Source organism: Nelumbo lutea, chromosome 6, assembly GCF_056320005.1.
Source record: "Nelumbo lutea isolate HS-2025 chromosome 6, American lotus-T2T, whole genome shotgun sequence".
In the NCBI taxonomy this organism is placed as follows: Eukaryota; Viridiplantae; Streptophyta; class Magnoliopsida; order Proteales; family Nelumbonaceae; genus Nelumbo; species Nelumbo lutea.
In genome coordinates, this window is record NC_142689.1 from 36,208,785 (window position 1) to 36,229,534 (window position 20,750).

Genomic DNA, 20,750 nt, shown 5'->3' on the forward strand with positions numbered 1-20,750 from the left:
AGAATCCTCACCCTTGGGGCCTCTAACGTGTTTCTGTATTCACATGTGGACCCTCAACCATGTCACCTCGAAAGTTTCTCAACTACCCTCTCTACATTTTTTAATAGCATCAACCTATAATTCAAATAAATTGTTTAGAGAATTTCATGTCTTGTCAACACACTATAAACGATTATATCTGATTTATACCTACCTACAAGACGGCAAGACCAAGACACTACAATTGCACATCTCAAGAGTCAACTGCAGCTATAAGCCTCATTGTCTTGTCCATACCATAACAAATCCAGCTACATTTCTTTTTCCTTCCTTTTATTTATTTTTTATTATTACATAACTCACATTATATAAGGGGATTAAGGGTTGAAGACAAAGAAAGGTGCATGTGAGATCCATGGGCCTTCCCATGGAGAGCCTGAAGTTACATGTGTTTGATCCCACACCCTCATATTCGAAGAGATGCAGAGTGACCATCAAAGCTACTAAATCATCAACCGGTCACCATTTCTAAAGACTAAGACCATCCACTTTTTAAATTAACTTCCACAATAGCTTGCCCCGCCGGGCCTATATAAATGGAGGCAACCTCTTGCTTTGTACCAAGCAAATTACAGAACTTCATCAAGATCCATGAGTTTTACCAAAAATAGGGGAAAAGAAAATCTAGATCCATGAGCACTGATTTGATGGGCTAAGGTCCAAATTCACTTGTAAAATAAAATTAGAAGAGATAGAGTTTGGATTGTTCATACCTTTCTTTGGCACAATCTATAGCGCATTAAGTTGCACCATGAAACAATGTTAAAATGATACATAACAGCTATAATCTTTGGTAATTATAATGTAAAAGTATTTCTTTTAAAGCATGAAACAATAAAAAATAAATTAACTATATAACATCTTTCATTAAAATTTTAATTTAACACACAACAATGTTAAAATGATACATAACAACTCATTGTCTGTTCATCCCATGTGGGCAGATATACTAGGTTGGAATCAGCCCCTCTTATGATCACAGACGTCCATCGTCAAGTTCTTCTGCTTCTAGGGTCAATCAAATAATTAGTACTTGTTATTTGCTAATTTCCCATTTAGTAAATAACAAATTTAATTTTCCTGGAGGTTCAATTCTTCAATGAATATTTATAAAGGATGCTGATACCAACTTTGCATCATTAGTGGTAGTTCAAAGTCTGAAGGCCTCACCTCAAGCCCAGCCCAAAACCTTTGGAATGGTCCGATTGGGTAATTCTGGGTATGAATCATGCCCAATCGACCTTCCACTCTGGACAGCTGGACTTATGGCCCACCCAAAACTGTCCTAGTGTCCTGAACAGAATATCGTTTAACCAAATTGATTTTCCGTACTAAACTCCAACCCACCTGATGATGGTCGTACTGGCACCTGGGAGATTCTCCTTTCCCAAAACTCGAAGACAATTAATATCCATCGCTAACATTCACTCCTCTGGGTTGTCAATATAAGATATGATTCGTTGTATATAAGTCTCTAATGAGAAGGAAAAAAAAAAAAAAAAAATCAAACAGATCATGCCTGCAAATGGATCAAATCAAATTGGATATAGGTAAACCAATTTTGATTTATTTATCTTCCAATTTGAATCTGGTTTTATCCTTCCGAATTACATTGGATTCTAATTGTAATTTGATATTAAATAAATGGAAAAAGATAAAATGAATTAAAAATGATCTTAATATTGCGTGAATAAATTAAAATTAATTTACTCTTGTGAAACTTTTAACTTATCACGATTTAGTAAAATTATAACCATTATTATTAAATACGATATATATGTTTAATTGAATCGATTGAGGGCTGATTCATTGGTGTATTAGCTGGTTTGTTTCAATATTAACGTGGAATCTAATTCCACAACTAGCACTTTGGAAGAAAAGGGGTCAAGAAAAAGTTATGAATACCAAAAAAATAATCCATATTCGATTCAAAATTAGATACCACCTGCAGCCCTAGAAAATATTAGAATCATTTTCTGGACCTTGTATTGTAATTAGCATGTACCCTAGCTATGTTCTAACTCATTTAAAAAACAGTATTGTAAGACTCGGATCAGATTGCCTCGGAAACCAGGAACTGGTAGGAAATCCGGTTCCCTGTTAAATAAACGTTTTTAATGAGTTGAACAGGCTAACCATCTGATTAATTGATAAAACCGTGACCGGTTCAACACTCTGGTTTTTAATCCGGTCTAAGTCTTACAACATTGCCACTAGAAACTCTGTTTATTATGAAACTAGCCTGGTATTCATGGGCCGGGCCTTATCTTTTTGCTTGTTGGACCTCTTTATGGTTTCTGTGTTTTTGGCTGGGAAGGACTGATTTTGTATTGGAGGGATTTGGTTTATTTTGGTGCGGTGGAGGTGTCCCACCTTGACGCTCTTGTATATTTTTCTTTTCATTTCTTTTTTTTTAATAAATTTTATTTTACTACCAAAAGATATAATCTAACTCAAAACTTACCACGCATTAACCCATCCCAATACGAGCTTAGCGAAATTGGATATGGTCTTCACAAGATCATGTTCACACGTATGCACAGTCCCTTGTAGTTTTTCTTAGGGATGGCAATTTTTCCTATTTCCCTGATTCTCATGGGGATCTATCCCGAATGGGGTGAGGATGGGGATGATTTTCCTCCTACGGGGACAGAGATGGAGAAATTTTCATCCCCGTTAGTGGAGACGAGGCAGGGACAGGGAGAGCACTCCCTGCCCCGCGGGGGCCGCAATCCTCACCCTGTGGGATCCCCACTAATATATATATATATATATATATATATATATATATATATATATATATATATATATATATATATATATATATATATATCTGTGTGTGTGTAAATATGTACATATACATTTATATATTAATATATTTAAAAATATGGTTGAATATGTTTGAATATTTTCTTATAGTATTGTAAATTTTAATTATTTTATTTTTATTTATTTTTAAATAAAATAAAAACAAAAAAATTTATAATATTATAAAAAATCACAGAGAATGGAGATCCCCATAGGGACGTGGATGAGGATAACTTTGTCCCCGTTAGCAGGGACAAGGATGAGGATTTTCACGGGAACGGGGATGGAGAGAGGCTCCCCGTCCTGTTGCCATTCCTAATATTTCATTAAAAATATCTTTCCATAAAAATAAATATATAGAGAGAGAGAGATACAGAGATATTCCCAATTTATTTCTGTAAAAGATTGTACAAACGGTGTAAACACGGTCTTGTAAGCACTGAAACCAGTATGGAGCCTAGCGGGTTACCCGATTAATCTGCCCCATTTCACATCATTATATGCGATCTTTAGATTTATGGTGCAATCACACTTTATTTCCTCTTCTTGATATGGAATGGTGGATCGAATCAGGACCCAACCCACCAACTGGGCCAAACTCTTCTTTTTCTTTTAATTTTCCCCAAATTCCGATATTGGAAAACGTTGATCCATTTCATACAACTAATTTGATTGGATAATTCTCAGTTCTGATGCAATTTCAGCTTCATCCAACCACAACATATCTTTTGATATTAAAGAAAGAATAAAAAAGTTAACAACACATCACCTGAGTGGATATATTATATATCAATTTTATTTTTGTAAAAATATATTATACTATAGAATTCTGAATTCCATAAAATAACAAATGCCCTCACTCTAAACTATCAATACACCCATGTATTAACATCAATTCCGAACAAGAATAATAATTCTTAGGGTGTACTAAACAGTCATTCTCCCTTTTATTTTTATTTTTGTTTTTCAAGGTTCAACTATTTTATAAGTGACAGTACAATAGATTTCTATCTTTGACAACAAGGTTTTAGTACGTCATTATTTGCTTCTTCAAATATTTCCTAACAAAGTTTCATCCAAATTGAATTGGAATCAATTTAATTTAAAGGACGTGATAGGTAATCATAAAGAAACTGTAACTGCAAAACATCACATCATCTTGATAATCAGTGTCAATATTGTCATCATTTGGTACTATTCCAAATAATAAGGTTTTCTGAGAAGGGTGTTGTATGTCGTTTTTTTTTCTGAGAACTGTGAGGGGCGGTTTTCAACGCCACATCAATATTCTGTTACTAGAAAAATGAAAAAACATGAAAAAGAACATTTTCTCATACCGCACCTTTTCAATTTCCAAGGTGTGATATGAGAAATTGGTTTTTGGGAAAAGGCTTAACCAAACAGTAAACCACCTTCTGATTGGCCCCTTTTTGTGGTAAATGTACGACAAGGGCCTGTGATGAATGATGACAAGTTCTCTTGGATCTAAAAGCATTAACACAATGGCCATAGTACATGACCCCATTATGTAGTTTGTTTTTGGATTTTGAGAGGCAAGAAACTCATCTCCTATTTTCAGATTTATGTAGGGATCAGTTCTTGGGTTTTACTTATGGGGATTGGTAAATAATTTTTCCACATGAGGGAAAGTTGTCAACACTTGGATGAGATAAAAATGTTTATTTTAATAATGGATTTTTATAGCTAAAATAATCATTGGTTTATGTACCGGATAAATAAGTTACTGAAAAACAAACAGAGCCTAAAAGATGAAGAGAGTAGGCCTCAGAAAAAAAAATTATTTAATTAAAATATAAAAAGACTATATACATTGCTTTTTTCATATGCAACAAAGAATATTCCAATATTAAACATAAGTTATAAGAATGGATCTTATATAAACATATAATAGCTTTGTACTTGGCATGCTTGTTTCTATGTATGATTTATTTCATATAAACTATTAAATTGTATTTTCTATCTTTATCTATTTGGACCTTAAAACCAATGGTTCAAAGTAATGGTTTAACAAAGAGTATTTATAAGACAAGTCAAAATACTCATGGGAACACACCTAAAAAAACTATAAATGTGGTTACATAAACTTGTACACAAATCCCACAAATGCATCAATGACAATAAAAATAAGCCACAAATTGCAATATAAGGTACAAAAACATTAAAAGCACATTCTAATATATTTATATGAAGTATGAATTATCAATATATACTTAAAAGATGTTGAAAATTGAAGAAAAACCACAATATGCGTGTATACCTCAAAAGTTGACATGAGTGTATCATTACTTTAGTGTTATTGATAATAGGGGTGTTAACAGTATTTGAAAATTCGACTTTAAATTTAAGATTTGACATAATCAAATCAAATTTTGGATATAATTTGATTTGATTTCATAAATATCCGAATTTGACTAATTATCTAATTCGTACATGTAATATATAAAATATATAAAATATTTAAATTTTTTATATAATTTATATATAACAAAATTATATAAAAAACTTATATATTTACTAATTACGTTAAATAATTAATCAATTGAATTCGGGTCAAATTAAATATTCAAATGTTTAATCAAATTTAAACATCAAATTTTCTAATTAAATTCAAATTCGAATAATATAGATAATTAAATTCGAATTCGATCCATTGCACATCCATTTGTATCCATACCATGCCATCACATCTTATATATATCTTATAGGTTTCTTAAAATTGTCCTTTCATAGCCTACCATGCTAATACATTGAATCTTGCCAGCTATCCTATATCCTTCCATACAATACAGCCATAAATCATAAACCAATGGGCAGTTAACTTGGCAAAAAGACAAATTTTAATGTTGGGAATCACTAAAATGGGAAATGCATTTATTATCAGAAATTCTCACTGTTTTTCCTCAAACATATAAAAAACCCAAAAAAAAAAAATTATTATTATTATTATTTATTTTTCTTAAAATAAAAAAAAAATGCGAAACGGAGTCGGAGACGATGCAGTGGGTCTTTGGAAAATGACAGACCCTCCTTCACTAGTAGTCATATGGGCCGGACCCATTTGTTCCTTATCATTTTATGGTGCCTATGACCTGCAGAGACAGGTCATGTCCAACATAAACTCTTAACGTCTCCTTCATCATGCACCTTGCAACCGTTGAATTAGTGGGCCACCACTAATTTGACTTCCTCTGACCGTTAATGTATGAGTTCTTATCTTTCCAACAAGGCTCAGGCTCATGATGTGATAAGGGCTCCTCAATGTACGTTGTAATCCGTAAAGTCAATCTGTAGTCATGACCAAGTACAACGCGTAATGAGAGACCCAACATTCAATGGTCCCACTCCCACATCAAATAGATCAATAATAGATGTCAGATGTGCAATTTATCAGGATTAAGTTTGATTAATAAGCTGTTTGGTTGCTGGTTTCTCTACTAGAGATGACATGACCTCTGTTCTGGTTTTCCTTGTTTGGAGCGAGTGTGGGAGAATTAAGAATCTATTAGTTCAAATGCTTTGTTTCTAACTGTAGAGATAAAAAGAAAAGAAAAGAAAAGAAAAGATTTCGTTTCATGTAATATCCACACCTGTCATAAGCGTAGGAAAAATCCAATCATGCATATTTTAGGCCAGAAGCTCACAATCTCTTGGGTAGAGGGTAGATCCATATGATGGCATTGAGCCATTATTGTACCGTGTCAGATGAAGAATGGCAAATCATTATCCGACCTGAATTCTGATGGGAGTTCTTTCTTTCCTTATTTGGTTTGGTTGGTCTTCGATTCTAGTTTGGTTCAGGTTGAAAATTTCTGAATTCTGACCCAACTACCTACTCTCTCTCTCTCTCCAGCTTATGATTACTGGTCTTCGACCTGGGTAGCAAGCATCCAGGTTCAAGTTAGGAGAAATCCATTGGATTCAATTCAACAATCAACATTCAAGTTATGGCTGAATATGAGTACGGCTATTCGACCTACCCTGTATCCAGATTCGTACAGTTTGGACATTCTGCAACCTGCTGACTCAATAAAATCCTATAAACTGTTGTTCATCAGTGCAGAAAGATGAATAAAATGAGAACCCAATGTTCTAGTATGTAACGATACTGTTTAAAACTGCAAAGGATGCAGTCAAATTAGTTATATGGTTTAGGATTTGAACCCGGCCGGATCATCCTAAAAGCTGGACAAACTATGGACCCTGCATTTGTTTCTCCACCAAATGGATATAATATTTTTCAAACTAAAATGTTCTAGCTATGATTTCTGCTGCTCTCACAGAGAGAGAACTTTGTTTTCCATACTTTGTAGTTTGTTATGATGTAAAAAGAGAAAACATAGTTTTCATTCTAAAATGGGACCTAGTTTCTTGAAACTAACGCAGCCTATTGTCCAATTGGAAAACCATTTTCATTACTGTCTTGATTCAATAGCAGTTTAACTGGCTACTTTGGGTTAAGTAGCCACTTTTTGGTTAGTCTTTGGTTTAGCTTCTTGTGGAACATAAACCATGTAATTATCAATATTGATATTGTTAAGGACTCTAGTTAGTTTTGCAGGTGATTGATGCATTTTAATTGTAGAGGAAGCTAGTAACATAATTTTCAAATTTATAAACCAGAGATTATCAATTATATTTAATTGAAATTGTTTTCCTCTTTTTGCCCTTTTTCTCTTCTCTCCTTGTTTGAGGGTATTGGATCAAGATCAATACCACTATAGTGAAGAGAAGTTACAACCATAATTGGTACAAAGAGAAGTTTGTGTATAGTTAAGCTTCAAAAATTAAAAAAAAAAGAACATTTCCACATTCAAGCTCCAGTTCCTTTTATTTATTTATTTGTGATATAAGCATATATGGCAAGGCCTCGAATTGCACCAAGTGGCATCAGCCGGATGAGATTCTATCCATTCAACTCTAACTACCCCTAACCACTCCATGGCAATGTCAAGTATAAAAGGGGGTGCCCAGCTTAAGGTAAATTCATCTTGTTTATTCTTGCTCTCTAGCTTTCTTGCTCTCGAGTGACATCGTCTAAGTCTTCATCTCAAGCCTCTTCCAACCCCTCTCAAGCACTTGACTAATTTGACCATTGGAGTCTCCACCCCTGGGATAATACTCGGGGCCTTTGATGTGTGTTCTCCTCTTACTCTCAAGTTGGACTTATCGTCCTCGGCCAGAAGCGAAGTTACCTTGTTGCCCTTAGCCCCATCCTTAAAAGCAACAATTGGCACCATTTGTGAGAATGATTAATAGCAAAAATTAAGCTTCCGAAATGGCTGACAAACAGGATAACAATCAAAGTGTGGTCACTGTAGACCAATTTAATCTGGTCCTTGACAGGCTAGACAACCTAGCCCAAAGACTGGACGAGGTGAGGCACTTGACAGGAGTCCGCCCCTAGGGTGGCCACCCCATTGAGAGCCAGGGGCAGTATAGTGGGTGCTCCACTTATGTGTCACTAATCCAGCACCCCCTCGACCTTAGCAAGGCCAACCCCTCAACGTCCAATAGCAATAGCCGATAGGTGAGCAAACCTCCGTCTTCTTGGCTCCCCAGTCAAAGGGTAGATGATCCAATTGGGTCCCACGACAATCATCGGGACCACAACCACCACCGTGTAAAGAGCAACCAGGATGAAGGCGGGCGCTCTGGTCACTATAGTCCTCCTCCGAGTGCTGGAGGCCGATTCCACACCTCTTCCCCACCAGCGTTGGACCTCCATGATATCCTCAACCACTGCTGAGCTTGAAAAGCCCAAGACATGCCGGCGTCCGAGAATTTAGGGAACTGGGCTGACCCACTCCATGTTAGAAAGAGCCAGGACGAGGCCCAGGCCTCCATTGACCGACGCCTTCGCGACCTATAAGCATAGATCAGCGCCATTCAAGACCAAATCGATAGGTGATGCCTCCACTAGTCAGAACCCCTCGTCCACCCGGATGGACACCTTCACTAACTCCATCACCTCAATGAAGTTGAACCCTAGAAAGTATGCCTTTGGCGTCACCTCAAGAAAGTTCTTGTGCTTCGTGGCTACTCAACGGGGCACAGAGACCAACCCAGAGAAAATACAAGTTATACTTGACATGGAGCCACCCCGGTCCATCAAGGAGACAAAAAGGCTCACTAGCCTAGTGCCTGCCCTTAGACGATTCATGTCGAACTCAGCCGACCGCTGCATACCCTTATTCCAAGCCATGAAGAAGCTGAAAGACTTTTAAATAGTAGAAAGCCTTTAAAGAATTGAAGTCCTACCTCACCTCGCCCCCTCTGCTCATTCGGCCCCCCTCTTGGGAGAAACCTTGCTCTTATACCTCTCGGCCAGGGATGAGGCTGTCAGTTCTATTATGGTACGAGAAGATGAAGGAGTGCAGATGCCAATCTACTATGTTAGTAAGGTCCTCGATGGTGCCGAGACCAAATACCCGGAGGTGGATAAGCTAGCATTTGCATCGGTGGTCTCAACCAAGAAACTCAGGCCCTACTTCTAGGCTCATATTATCACAATATTGACCAGCCAACCTCTCAAGTCTATACTCTCCAAGCCAAAGACCTCAGGTTGGTTGACCAAATTAGCCATTGAGTTGTTTGCATTTTAATTGCACTACTAGTCGAGGCCCGCAATCAAAGCACAAGTCATGGCAGATTTCTTGGTGGAGTGCACATTCAACAAAGCCCTTAGCCAGGCTCTCGTAGAGGATGAGAGACCTCGGCTCACCTAGAGACTATTCGTGAATGGATCTTCCAATGCCAAGGGAAGAAGAGCAGGCCTCATACTTCTCACCTTGGATGACAATGAGGTGGAATATGCACTACGATTTGGCTCCCCAGCCTCCAACAATGAAGTCGAGTATGAGGTCCTACTCATCGAACTACAACTCGCCAAGGACCTCGGAGCTAAGCACAATGAGGTCTCCAATGACTCTTAGTTGGTGTTGAACCAAGTGAATGGGAGTATGAAGCCAAAGAGCCAAATATGGCCAAGTACTTGGCTAAAGTCTGGGAGCTAGCTAATCACTTCCAGCACCTCGCCCTACAGCAAGTCCCTTGTGCTAAGAACATGAAAGTCGACGCCCTATCTAAACTGGCAAGTAACTCAGGATCAGCCCTCGACTACATTGTACATGTTGAGAAACTTGCATGACCTAGCATAGAAGAGAAGTAGGTGTGTCCCATCCAAGCCAAGTCTTGTTGGATGGAACCCATCATCACCTATCTATAGCATGAGCAACTCCCCTCTAACAAGAATGAAGCAAGGAGAGTCCAACGACAAGTAGCCCACTACTCTCTACTCGAAGGGAAACTATACAGAAGATCTTTTACCTTACCCTACCTCCGATGCCTCCGCCGAGAGGAGGGCGAGTATGTGTTGCGAGAGATCAACGAAGGCGTTTACAACAACCACCTTGGAAGTAGAGCCTTAGCATAAAAAGAACTAAGGCAAGGGTGTTTTTGGTCGGACATATAGAAGGACGTCATCAAGCTAGTGCAGAAGTGTGACCGGTTCTAGAGACACTCCAACATCTCCCATTAGCCAAATACAACCCTTTTGTCCCTTAGTAGTCCATGGCCCTTTGCTAAGTAGGGAATGGATCTCCTTGGACCCTTCCCCAAGACACTCCAACATCTCCCATTAGCCAACTACAACCCTCTTGTCCCTTAGAAGTACCTTAGCTAAGTAGGGAATGATCCAAAACTTCTTCTGGAAGAACATCATCTGCCACTTTAGCATCCCCCACATGCTTGTGACTGACAATGAAAAATAGTTTGATGATGCAAAGTTTATAGAATGGTGTGCAAGCCTTGGAATAAAGCAACAATACACCTCAGTTAGCTACCCCTAAACCAACGGCCTAGTCGAGGTTACCAATAGAACGATCTTGGAGGGATTGAAGACAAGGTTGGATAGGGCCAAGGGTCTTTGGGCTGATGAGCTATACAATATCCTTTAGGCCTATCAAACGACACCTCGGTTCCCTGCGAGTGAGACCCCATTCAACTTAACATATGGGACTGAGGTCGTCATCCCAACAGAGGTCAACCAGCCAATACTTTGGACCGAGACATACAATGAGGCCGAGAATGATGAGGAGTTGAGAAACATATTGTATTTGTTGGAAGGCGTCTGATAGTAGGCTTAGGTTAGGGCTGTGGCCTATCAAAAAAGGGTTGCCAAATACTACAACTCCCAAGTGAGAGAGCGCCACTTTCAAGAAGATGACCTTGTCCTTAGAAAAGTCATGGTGCTCAAGCTTGGCATTGGAAAACTTGGCCCTAACTGGGGAGGACCCTATAGAATCAGGTAGGTGGAGTACTTGAGTGGAAGACTGGTACCTCGTACATGGAAATTCAAGAACCTCTAAATGTACTACCAATGATGTAATCTCATTTATGAAAGCTTTATCAATGAAATGTGCAAAGTTCCTCCCACCTCGTCTCAAATCTTTAGTGTAAACGTTTTTACTCCATCTGATTGCCAAGACCCCTTAGCCACACAATTAGTTGTAGCACACAACCTTCACCAAGGCTATATGCTCAAACTGGATGACGACCAAGGCACACAACTCTTGAAGAGTTGTAGGCCTACTCGGCTTTTAGCTAAGGCAAAGAACTTTTGACACCTCACCACAGTATCGGCCCACGACACCGGTCCACTACCTAATACAAACTAAGGCAAACAAACATGCTAAAATGAGCAACACTACTTCACTAAGGCAAAGGCACTCCGTGACCTCGGCTAGGCACCAGTTATTAGACCTCGACTGTGTGTGAGTCCATTTGCTAAGTCCCTAAGGAAGGCTAAGGCAGGCGGGGTAAGGCAATCACCTCCCTTTCCTTCTCGCTAAAGAAAGAGGCCCCGAGTCCTCGGTGGCAAAGCTCGGCCTTAGCCTAACTTCCTTAACCTGAAGTCCTAAGCAAGTATCTAAGTAAAAGATGGCAACTTTTTTTGCAACTTGTGTCCTATTGAAGGGGGGCATCAGCCCCTGGCACAACAAGAAAGAAAAAACAAAAAAAAAGAAAAAAGGTAGAGAGAAGAGAGAAGGCAAGGCACAAAGTTTACTGAAAACTTAGACTATTTTCATTAATTCATTTCATTAAATCCTTTGCACTATGCTTTACAAAAAATCAACCTCGGGTGGGGGAGGCCAGTTTCCTTACAAAAAATCAACAAGCAAAAAGAACTTAGAGCTGTACTGGGAGGATAGAAAAAAAAGTTTCCATGTGCTTGCTAGCTAGCTCAAGTTGCATATGGCCAACATAGCCTTTGGATGGCTACACCACCTCGGTTGGCCCACCGCCTCGGTTGCCAGGTCATTCATAGATGGGATCCTCAATAGGCTGGCGTCAAAATCTGGCTGAAGTGCTAGCACTTTGGCCTTTGTGTCTTTGATGCCCTCCAAGTATGAAGTGACACCGAATTTGGCCATCTCATCCTTATAGGCCTCGGTGGTCTTCCATTCCTCGACGGCTCGAGTTGAGGCTTCCTATTCTTTCCTCTCGGCCTCCTTGAGCTTCTTCTTGAACTCGTTCAAGGAAGCTCGAGCAACCCTTAGTTGCTCCCTCTTCACCGAGACTTCGGTCTCCAGCTCATTCTGATGGTCGTGCTCCTCATGAGCCGCCATAACAAATACCTCTCAGTGGGGGTCTGTACCTCGACCATCTGATGCTTCAGTTGGTCGATCTCCTCTTGGGAGGTTCTAAGTTGTTGAAGAAGGGCCTCCACTTTGTTGCATAGGCCGACAGTAGTGGAAGACGTTTGCAAAGAACAAGCGATCGTTAGTTGAAAAAGCAAAGCAAAGAACAAATTGACTAAGTATAAAGAGAAGAAGCTTTACCTCAGCCAGCCGATCCAACAAGGTGTCCTTTGCCACCTGGATGGTCACTTGGGTTTAGGACTACCTATCCCCTACCGGGAGTATCCTGGTCACTAGGGCTCGGTTGACCCCCAGGGTGCTATGGGTGTTGCCCTCCCAGACACTCTAGCTAGGGTGGAAGATTTTACGAGCCGCTAATGACATGTCGTAGAGGTTAGAAGAGTAGGGCTTGGACTACCGAGAACCCCTAGCAATGCCCTCGGCTTGGTGGTCTTTCACCACCAACCGCTTCCCCCTTGGAAGTTCGGGGACCTCAACAGGTCTCTTGGGTGTAGCCTCCCTTCTTCTCTCGATCTCAGCAGGAGCCTTTTTCCGAGGCGATTCCTTTGGGGCGGGCCTTTTCGATGGCCACTCACCCAAGTCTCTCTTGGTGGACTACGCCATCTGCACGATGTGCTCCTTGATGCCACCATCCATCTCTAAAGTACAACATGAAACATGTTACAACAGTGACAAAATGAAGAAGGAAGACAATGAAAATAGCCAACGACAAGAGTGCCCATATCGAGGCGGGCGGGGCTGAGACCAGCCCACACCAAAGCTCCCTCCGCTACCAAGAGCTAGGTGCGAATTGTCCCCGTAAACTGAATCCGGGTAATCACGTCCGACTCCTCATCATAATTATATGGCCTTATCTTCTTGGCCAAGATATCTGGCCTCCCTCAGTCAGATCAGAAGGGCCATACCTCTGGACAAGACACGAAGAAATACTTTTCTAGTTGTGGACAAATAATAACGGGTTGTCCACTACTCTTCCCCATCGGCCCTAGAAGTACCACAAGCCTACCCCAACTGGATGCTTTCTCATGGAGAACATACCTCGAAAGATGTTCACAGTAACGTACACACCTCGGAGGCAGGCCATCACCAGCACGACTATAATGGTCCTAATGACGTTCGAAGCTAATTGACTTAGGGAGATATTGTAATAGTTAAGGAACTCGGAGAAAAGCAGAGAAATAGGGAATTGGAGGCCAAAGTAGAGGTAGTGCTCGGGCAAACACTCCTCCCCCTGGACTGGCCACCATAACCTATCATTGACGCTAGGGATTCTAATCCTATAACCCCTGGGAATATGGTACACCTTAGTAAGAGCCTTCACTTGCTCCTTACTTAGCTCATTGACCAAGTCAAAGGGCGGATAACACATCAACGTCACACCTCGGCCTTCAGTCTCGGCTAGTTCCTCAGGAGTCGGATCCGTAGCTTCCTTCGACTCAACCACTTTAGGATGTGCTAAGGCATTCCCTATGATGTCTTCCCTTGGCCTCGTAAAGACAATACTTTCATTGGGAGACTACCTGCCCCGCCGGTCGCACTCGACACCTCCAGGGGTGATTATCTCCCTCAGTACCTGGACTCTAGGTGCCCGAGGGAGTTGTCGATTCACTGCCAATATCCTCATTACTAGACGAGGTGGAAAAAGGAGCATTGGTGTTAGTTAAGTTAGGAAGATCGTAACACTCAGGACCAAAACCTGAGTATGACATGGTTCCAAGAGAAGTCCTTTACCTAAAGAGCTGAGTTTGAGTAAGAAGACTAAGGGATTGGCTGGTTAGTGGCTGAGATTTGTTGAAATACAAGAAGAAGCAAGCAAATGGTATGGAGTTGCCTCAACCAATGACCGCAAAGCTGCCGACCTAATAGCCCGAACCGACGCTTGCCATGTGGCATCGACCTCAGGAATGCAAAGCGACGCCGAAGAGATTAGTCGATCTGCCCGTTGACTCCAAGTCAAGAGCGACCCAAACCGGGCGACCCATCACTCGTCTTGCACATGGCCATGCTCGATTGACACCGATGCCCCTCCCGCGCATAGATCCACGATGACACCCATTTAGGGCATGACCGACGGGCGTGGATGCCTCACACCCGTGTCAGGTATGGTCTTGCACTCTCGACCCACTTTGATTCTCTAAAGAGGCAAAGTCAACAAGGAAACAGTTGCCACAAGATGAACAAGTAGAGCTCTCAGCAAGCTGTGGCCGATGCCTCCACGCCTCTGTATAACGCTCTCTTCAACCAAGCTAAGGCTTTTTCCCAATGCGCCATCCTAGAAGCATTGTAATACTCTCTTCAGCTGAAGCGAATTTCTTCGTTCAATACACCAGTCGACCTCGACCACTACGGCCTCAAGAGTGGGGGGCAAGTAATATAGGTGCATATAGAAAGGCCCTGGATTGTGCCATGTGGCATCGGGATTAGATTCTAGCCATTCAAGTCTAATTGCCCCTAACCACTCCATGGCAAGGTCAAGCATAAAAAGGGGTGCCTAGCTTAAGGTAAATCCATCTTGTTTATTCTTGCTCTCTAGCTTTCCTGCTCTCAAGTGATATTGTCTAAGTCCAAGTCCTCGTCTCAACCCTGATCTGACCCCTCTTAAGCACTTGGCTAACTTGACCGTTGGAGTCTTCACCCCTGGAATAACACCTAGGGCCTCTGACGTATGCTCTCCTCTTACTCTTAGGTTGGACTCATTAGCCTTGGCCAGAAGTGAAGTTATCTTGTTGCCCTTGGCCCCATCCTTAACAGCAACAGTTTGGAATAAGGCAAAGATGCTCTGTTTAGATTGTAGATAAACAAGGAAAACAAATCATTTCTTGGAAATAGATTTTCCATGGTGCATGGCTGCTTGCAAGAAAGGCTATGAAAAACAAACATCTTCTATAAACTGAGTGCTAATTGTAGGAAAATGGTCTTACTCTCTAATTTTCAAGTCAGATGCCGGCGAATAGGTTGGTCTGGTCCTCTACCATTCACATCTTATTGCAATACTTTCATACAGTTCTCACTATTCAGCTTTAATTTCTAATTGTAAAAAAAAAATTACATTAATTCCTTCTAAGTTAAGAAAAACACCAGGTTTATCCTCTTCCTCTCCATTAATAGCTTCTAATTATCTTGCAGTACTCAAATTCTTCTTTTTCTCATTTACTGCAAGAAAAGTAACCTTCTGCGAATGATGACTTCTTTTATTCTTGTCTCAATGTCATCATCAATGTTCTTAAAATCAATAACATAATTACATATTATTTCTCGATTACAATTAATTGTTTCAAATAGCAATTTGGGATCTTCCTATGCTTATTTACAAGAAAATTAAAACATTGAATCTAACGGGTGTGAGGAATATAGAAAATTAAATTTCAGCACTAGAGTTTGCCCTGGTAATTGATCTTTAATTTGCTGTCGACTTAGTCTAGTTGCTCATTCGTGTAATTTCGATCTTAAATAGTAGAAAAAGAGTTATTAACAATCAAACACAACTATATATATATGACCATCGATCGCTTTGCTACATACAAGACGAATGAAAACTAGTAATTAATTCAACACTTGGTCAACTTCTGGGGAATTTTGAACAAGAAAAGGGGAGGCATTTTCGTGATTATGCTTCAGTTCCAAGGGTACGTATCGTGGTGTGTTTAATTTTGCGCTCTCTCTCTCTCTCTCTCTCTCTCAGCAGGCTAGAGCAGCTTCGTCGTTAATCATTCTGAGCATGTGGTGCACAGCGCTGGCTATGTCGTCTACTGATGTCAGGTGGCATCCTTCCTCCACCTGCAATGAGAATGTTCATTAATCAGAATTCTAGGCGCCCAAAAGCCAAACCCATCCAAATTTAGGGTGTTGCCACAAAGGAGGATCACTACCAGAAGATGAAAAATGTTGTAAAAGAGGTTGAAACATCTCTTTTGATGTATCAACATCATCTACCCTGTCACCTTCTTTTTCTACGAGGATGATGGAGACTGGTAAACTACCACACGTATAAACTGACAAGAGCTCCTTCTTTGGATCTGTTACTACTCACTAGTCACTACTGAGGCCATTAGTTCTTTCCCTCTCTCTCTCACTATTTCTATTCCTTGATTCCATCCTAGTTTATTATCTAACACCTTCAACATAAATACTTAATCAATATTAGGTGAGGTCTCTGAATAGGTTTCTATTCTTTTAACATGCCCAATTCCTCACGCAAAAGTGTGAACAAACACGAACTCTAATACCATCTCAAAGAACTGATCAACCTAAAAGCTTAAGCCATTAGGTGAAGTCCCCGGATAAGTTTTATTCTCTAACATTCCCAATTCAGATTGGGTATTTAATTAATGAATCCTCTCTCTAATCTCTTACTCCTACCTATCCAGGCTAATTTTTCTATCTTTTGGTGGATGCTATAAGCCTCAACCACTTCAATGGTACTCTGGTTCCTCTCTGTGTTTGGAAATTTCCTACACTAAAACCCAAACTATTGCAAATTGCTCTGATCAAGTCTCTATGACATCTCCAGATGGTGAATATATATAGACATAAATTCTGCAAATACATGAACAAATGCAGACATCATCAAGCACATTCATCATATATATACATACCTTGACGCTGAAGGAATAGAGAACAAAGGAATCTAAGGTGGAGACATTGAGGTGAAGGATAGTGAGGCGGAGAGTCTGGAACCCGAGGACCATTTTTAAGAGCTGCCTGGGTCTGCGCTGCGTGAGGACTCGGAGGTTGGCGTGGGTCTCAATCAATGTAACCTCGATATCCGCGACAGACGATCTGTTCTCTTGTGGGTACTCTCTTGGCGCTTGGCACCAAGAGTACTGAGGGTAGGTGAAGAACTGCGAGAAGGGAGGTGGGAAAAAGTTGCTGCTGTTGTTGCTGCTGCTGCTTTTCAGGGGTCCTTTTTGTTGCAGTAGGCGCTTTTGGACTTCAAGGAACTGTAGGAGTTGCTCAAGCTCCTTCACAAACTCTATAGCGCCACCCACTATGGAAGCTTGGTCACCCTACACCAAAACCCAATTTACAATAAGCTAAGAGATTCCTTTCTTCTTCTCAGAGTTTACGGTCTTGATACTGATCATTATAAAAAAGTTCCCTAATTAATGACCCTTTTAATTTGTTAAAAAAACCTGTTAACCCTATATACTATTTATTTATGGACTTCTGCGATGTCTTATTTCAATAAGACTGTATCAAATCAAATGTAAAGCTGATTAAAGAAATGGTAAAGGAACTGAAAAGAAAATTTTCATCAGTCCCCTTTCTCATTAGTTCAGAAGCAGTCAGTCAGCACAAGGTACATAAATGAGTAAGTGAAACACATTAAAAAAATAACCCACTGAAGAGATTGAGTAGATATACTTGACCACGACTGAAGGACTGAAGTATATATATATTTTACTAATTCTACTACCTAGTTCTGTAGTTGTAATGCATATATATTCCAAGCTTGACGTACCAGTTATTATTAAATATAATAAACTGTAACATATATGATTTTATAGTCTAATCAACTGCTACATTATATATATACAATACCGTCATGTAATTATGTTGGATCACTTGAAAATGAGGACACAAACCCACAAAGTAATTGGTACACATTTTCAGTCTAGCTAGCTACTGATCATGAGCAACAATCAAAAAAGGCCCAAACTTCCAGGTTGGGATTCCAAATCCAAAGCTCAATTTCTGAATTCCGTTTCTCCAATACTTTCTCTTCTTACCAAGACTCCTGAACTGCTGCCCCAACAACCATCATGCATGCACTCGTTCAATATAAAATGGAAAAACTCATCACACAATGTCATGACTGCATGAAACATTTCACATTTTTAATTATTAATATTAACCTGAAAATGGAAAGGGATGTATTATAATTTGATTTTCATCCATTCATGTACAGGATAAGCCTCTCATAGGCTCAAAACTCAAAGGACAGACAAGATTAGGATTAGGTGGTCATCAGATGAAAATTAAACTTGGTAGAAAAGAAAAAGAGAGAGTATTAATAAAATGAAACTAGAATATATACCGGAGAACATAATTCAACGGAGAGAGAGAGAATATGAGAAGGACTAAGGATGCGATACCCTTTGTATGTAGGACTCTGGCATCAAAGAGCGTAGAACAGCAAGGTGCTCGTTCATCTGTTTCCGGCGGTTTCGTTCAACAGCGATGTGTGTCATCCTTTGTGTCTCTGCTTCTTCTTTATTCTTGCAAACCTTCGGCCTTCTTCTTCTCTTCTTTCGGCCCTGTGTAGTTGTGGCTGAATTCGGCCTTCCGTCGGCGGTTTCTAATGCCAGGAGGTTCCGGCGCATCATGGGAGAAGACTCCTCGGAAGTGGGGTGGAGTTCCGGTGGTCGGAAACGACCGAAATGCAGGCTCTTATTGACCCCGTCACAGATGATTTTGTCCTCGACCGAACTTGTATCTAAAGGAGGAGCATGGCTGTAGTGCTGAGCAGAACATAAGGCGTCATAGGTGATGAAGTTGGAGAGATCATTGGATGAAAGTGCCTCTAGTGCCATTGCCTTCAAATAGCTCTCACTCACTCTACTAATTAATCACACACTTCAAATAACTCTCTCTTGACTAATGATCTTGAAAGAGACTACAGAAATTTAGTAGAAAACCAACTTTTTATGGGTAACGAAGAGAGAGGTATGAATGAAGTGGGGAGTGATGAGGAGATATGAAGATTGATGAGAAGTGAGAAGAGGAGAGAAAGGTCAGAGTGTTAGGGTAGGATGAGAGAGAGAGAGAGAGAGAGAGATGATAGAGGGTGCACGTGAGAGAGCCAGTAAAAGGAGTTGTGCTTTTCTGCTTCAAAAAGTGAGGAAAAAAAAAAAGAAGAGGTTCCCATCACCCTTTTGGGTTTTGGTTTCCCAATTTCATAGATCCTGTCAACACTGAGACAGTCTCTGGACTTGAAGGTGGGGACCCAAAATCTATATAGAAATATGCATAAAAACAAGAAAACAAGCTGGTAAAAGCTACTCTTCACAATTAAATCATTTCTTGGGCTGGCAAGAAATCACTGTCCCACGTACCCTGGATTCTCACAAATATAAATAATTAAAAGAGAAAATATACCATGTATCTGCAATTCATAGAAGTTGATTTTATCCAATAACAGTTAGACAACCATCTCCACACATTACTATCTCTACCCAAGGGTCATACCAGTTAGATGAATCCAACTGTTTGATTTGATTACATTCTCTGCATCCTTATTAATTAGCGGTGTGTTGGTTTAGTCATTCATTCATGTTTTCAAGCACAGAAACTTTATTACCCATGTCCCAACAAAAACAACCCTTACCCATCCAATACATAACCAGAATTAAAATAAGTAATTAGGTAGAGAGAATATCAGAATACAATTTCATTGAGAGAGAGAGAGATCAAAGCTTCAACATCGCTCATGAATTGAGGCCAACCCATTACAATATTAGTTACATCTGATCCCGACCCAATTAACTAGTTATCAATCTCTAATCTACTACAGTCTACATCATTTCATGCTTCTATGAAAACTGCAACAACAACATGATCGGTGTCAAGTCACCATGATTGATAGAAGAAATTAGTAAATAAGAATAAAAGCATCACTGGCTCTGGCTGCATCCAGTGAAAATTCAAACACATCATAACGCAGCATCTCACCACCCCAACCCAGAAAATTGCATTTATCTTGTTGTGTAAACAGTGATATTCCCGATGGGCTAAAAACTAAAAAGAAAAGTGGAAATTCTATCTGGGGGCTTGGGAAATTGTTGAACTATAAACAAACGATCAAAAAGGTTGAACCGGTTATGAACATTGAGAGTGATTTCTTTATGGGTTGATAAGGACGGCTGTAAGAAGGGTGACTGGTGAGGTGGTCGAATTTGGTCCATGGTCCGAGCTGTCAGACCCTCCTGCAGGCGAATCCATGTGACCAACCAGCTTCCCCTCGAAAACTACATCATAGCAATCATCCACATTCAAGCCCAAGTTCCTTCCTCTACTCATCCTTTTCCCTACTATTTAATAGCCACTCTCCACCCTGTTGGGATAATAGATAGCTTTCTTTGGCTGTTACTTTGTTGGGTACTATACTACCTCCTTCCCCATTGTAACTGCAACATCGGCCTAGCATATGTACATACATTGTATTTCTCGAGTTTGATGATAAATATGGGTAGATGCATGTATCATGTATGCCCATTAGAACAT

The 20,750-nt window shown here is 40.2% G+C and overlaps 1 protein-coding gene across 1 annotated transcript; it reads right to left on the reverse strand.

Annotated features, from left to right (window-relative positions):
• Window positions 1-15,992: 15,992 nt before the first annotated feature.
• Window positions 15,993-19,434, reverse strand: LOC148848544 (transcription factor bHLH94-like). Its single transcript, XM_088952440.1, has 3 exons — window positions 18,623-19,434; window positions 17,123-17,533; window positions 15,993-16,304 (listed from the first exon to the last, which is right to left on the reverse strand). The coding sequence occupies exons 1-3, from the start codon at window positions 19,058-19,060 to the stop codon at window positions 16,206-16,208; spliced, it is 948 nt and encodes a 315-aa protein (XP_088808566.1). The 5' UTR covers window positions 19,061-19,434; the 3' UTR covers window positions 15,993-16,205.
• Window positions 19,435-20,750: the final 1,316 nt, after the last annotated feature.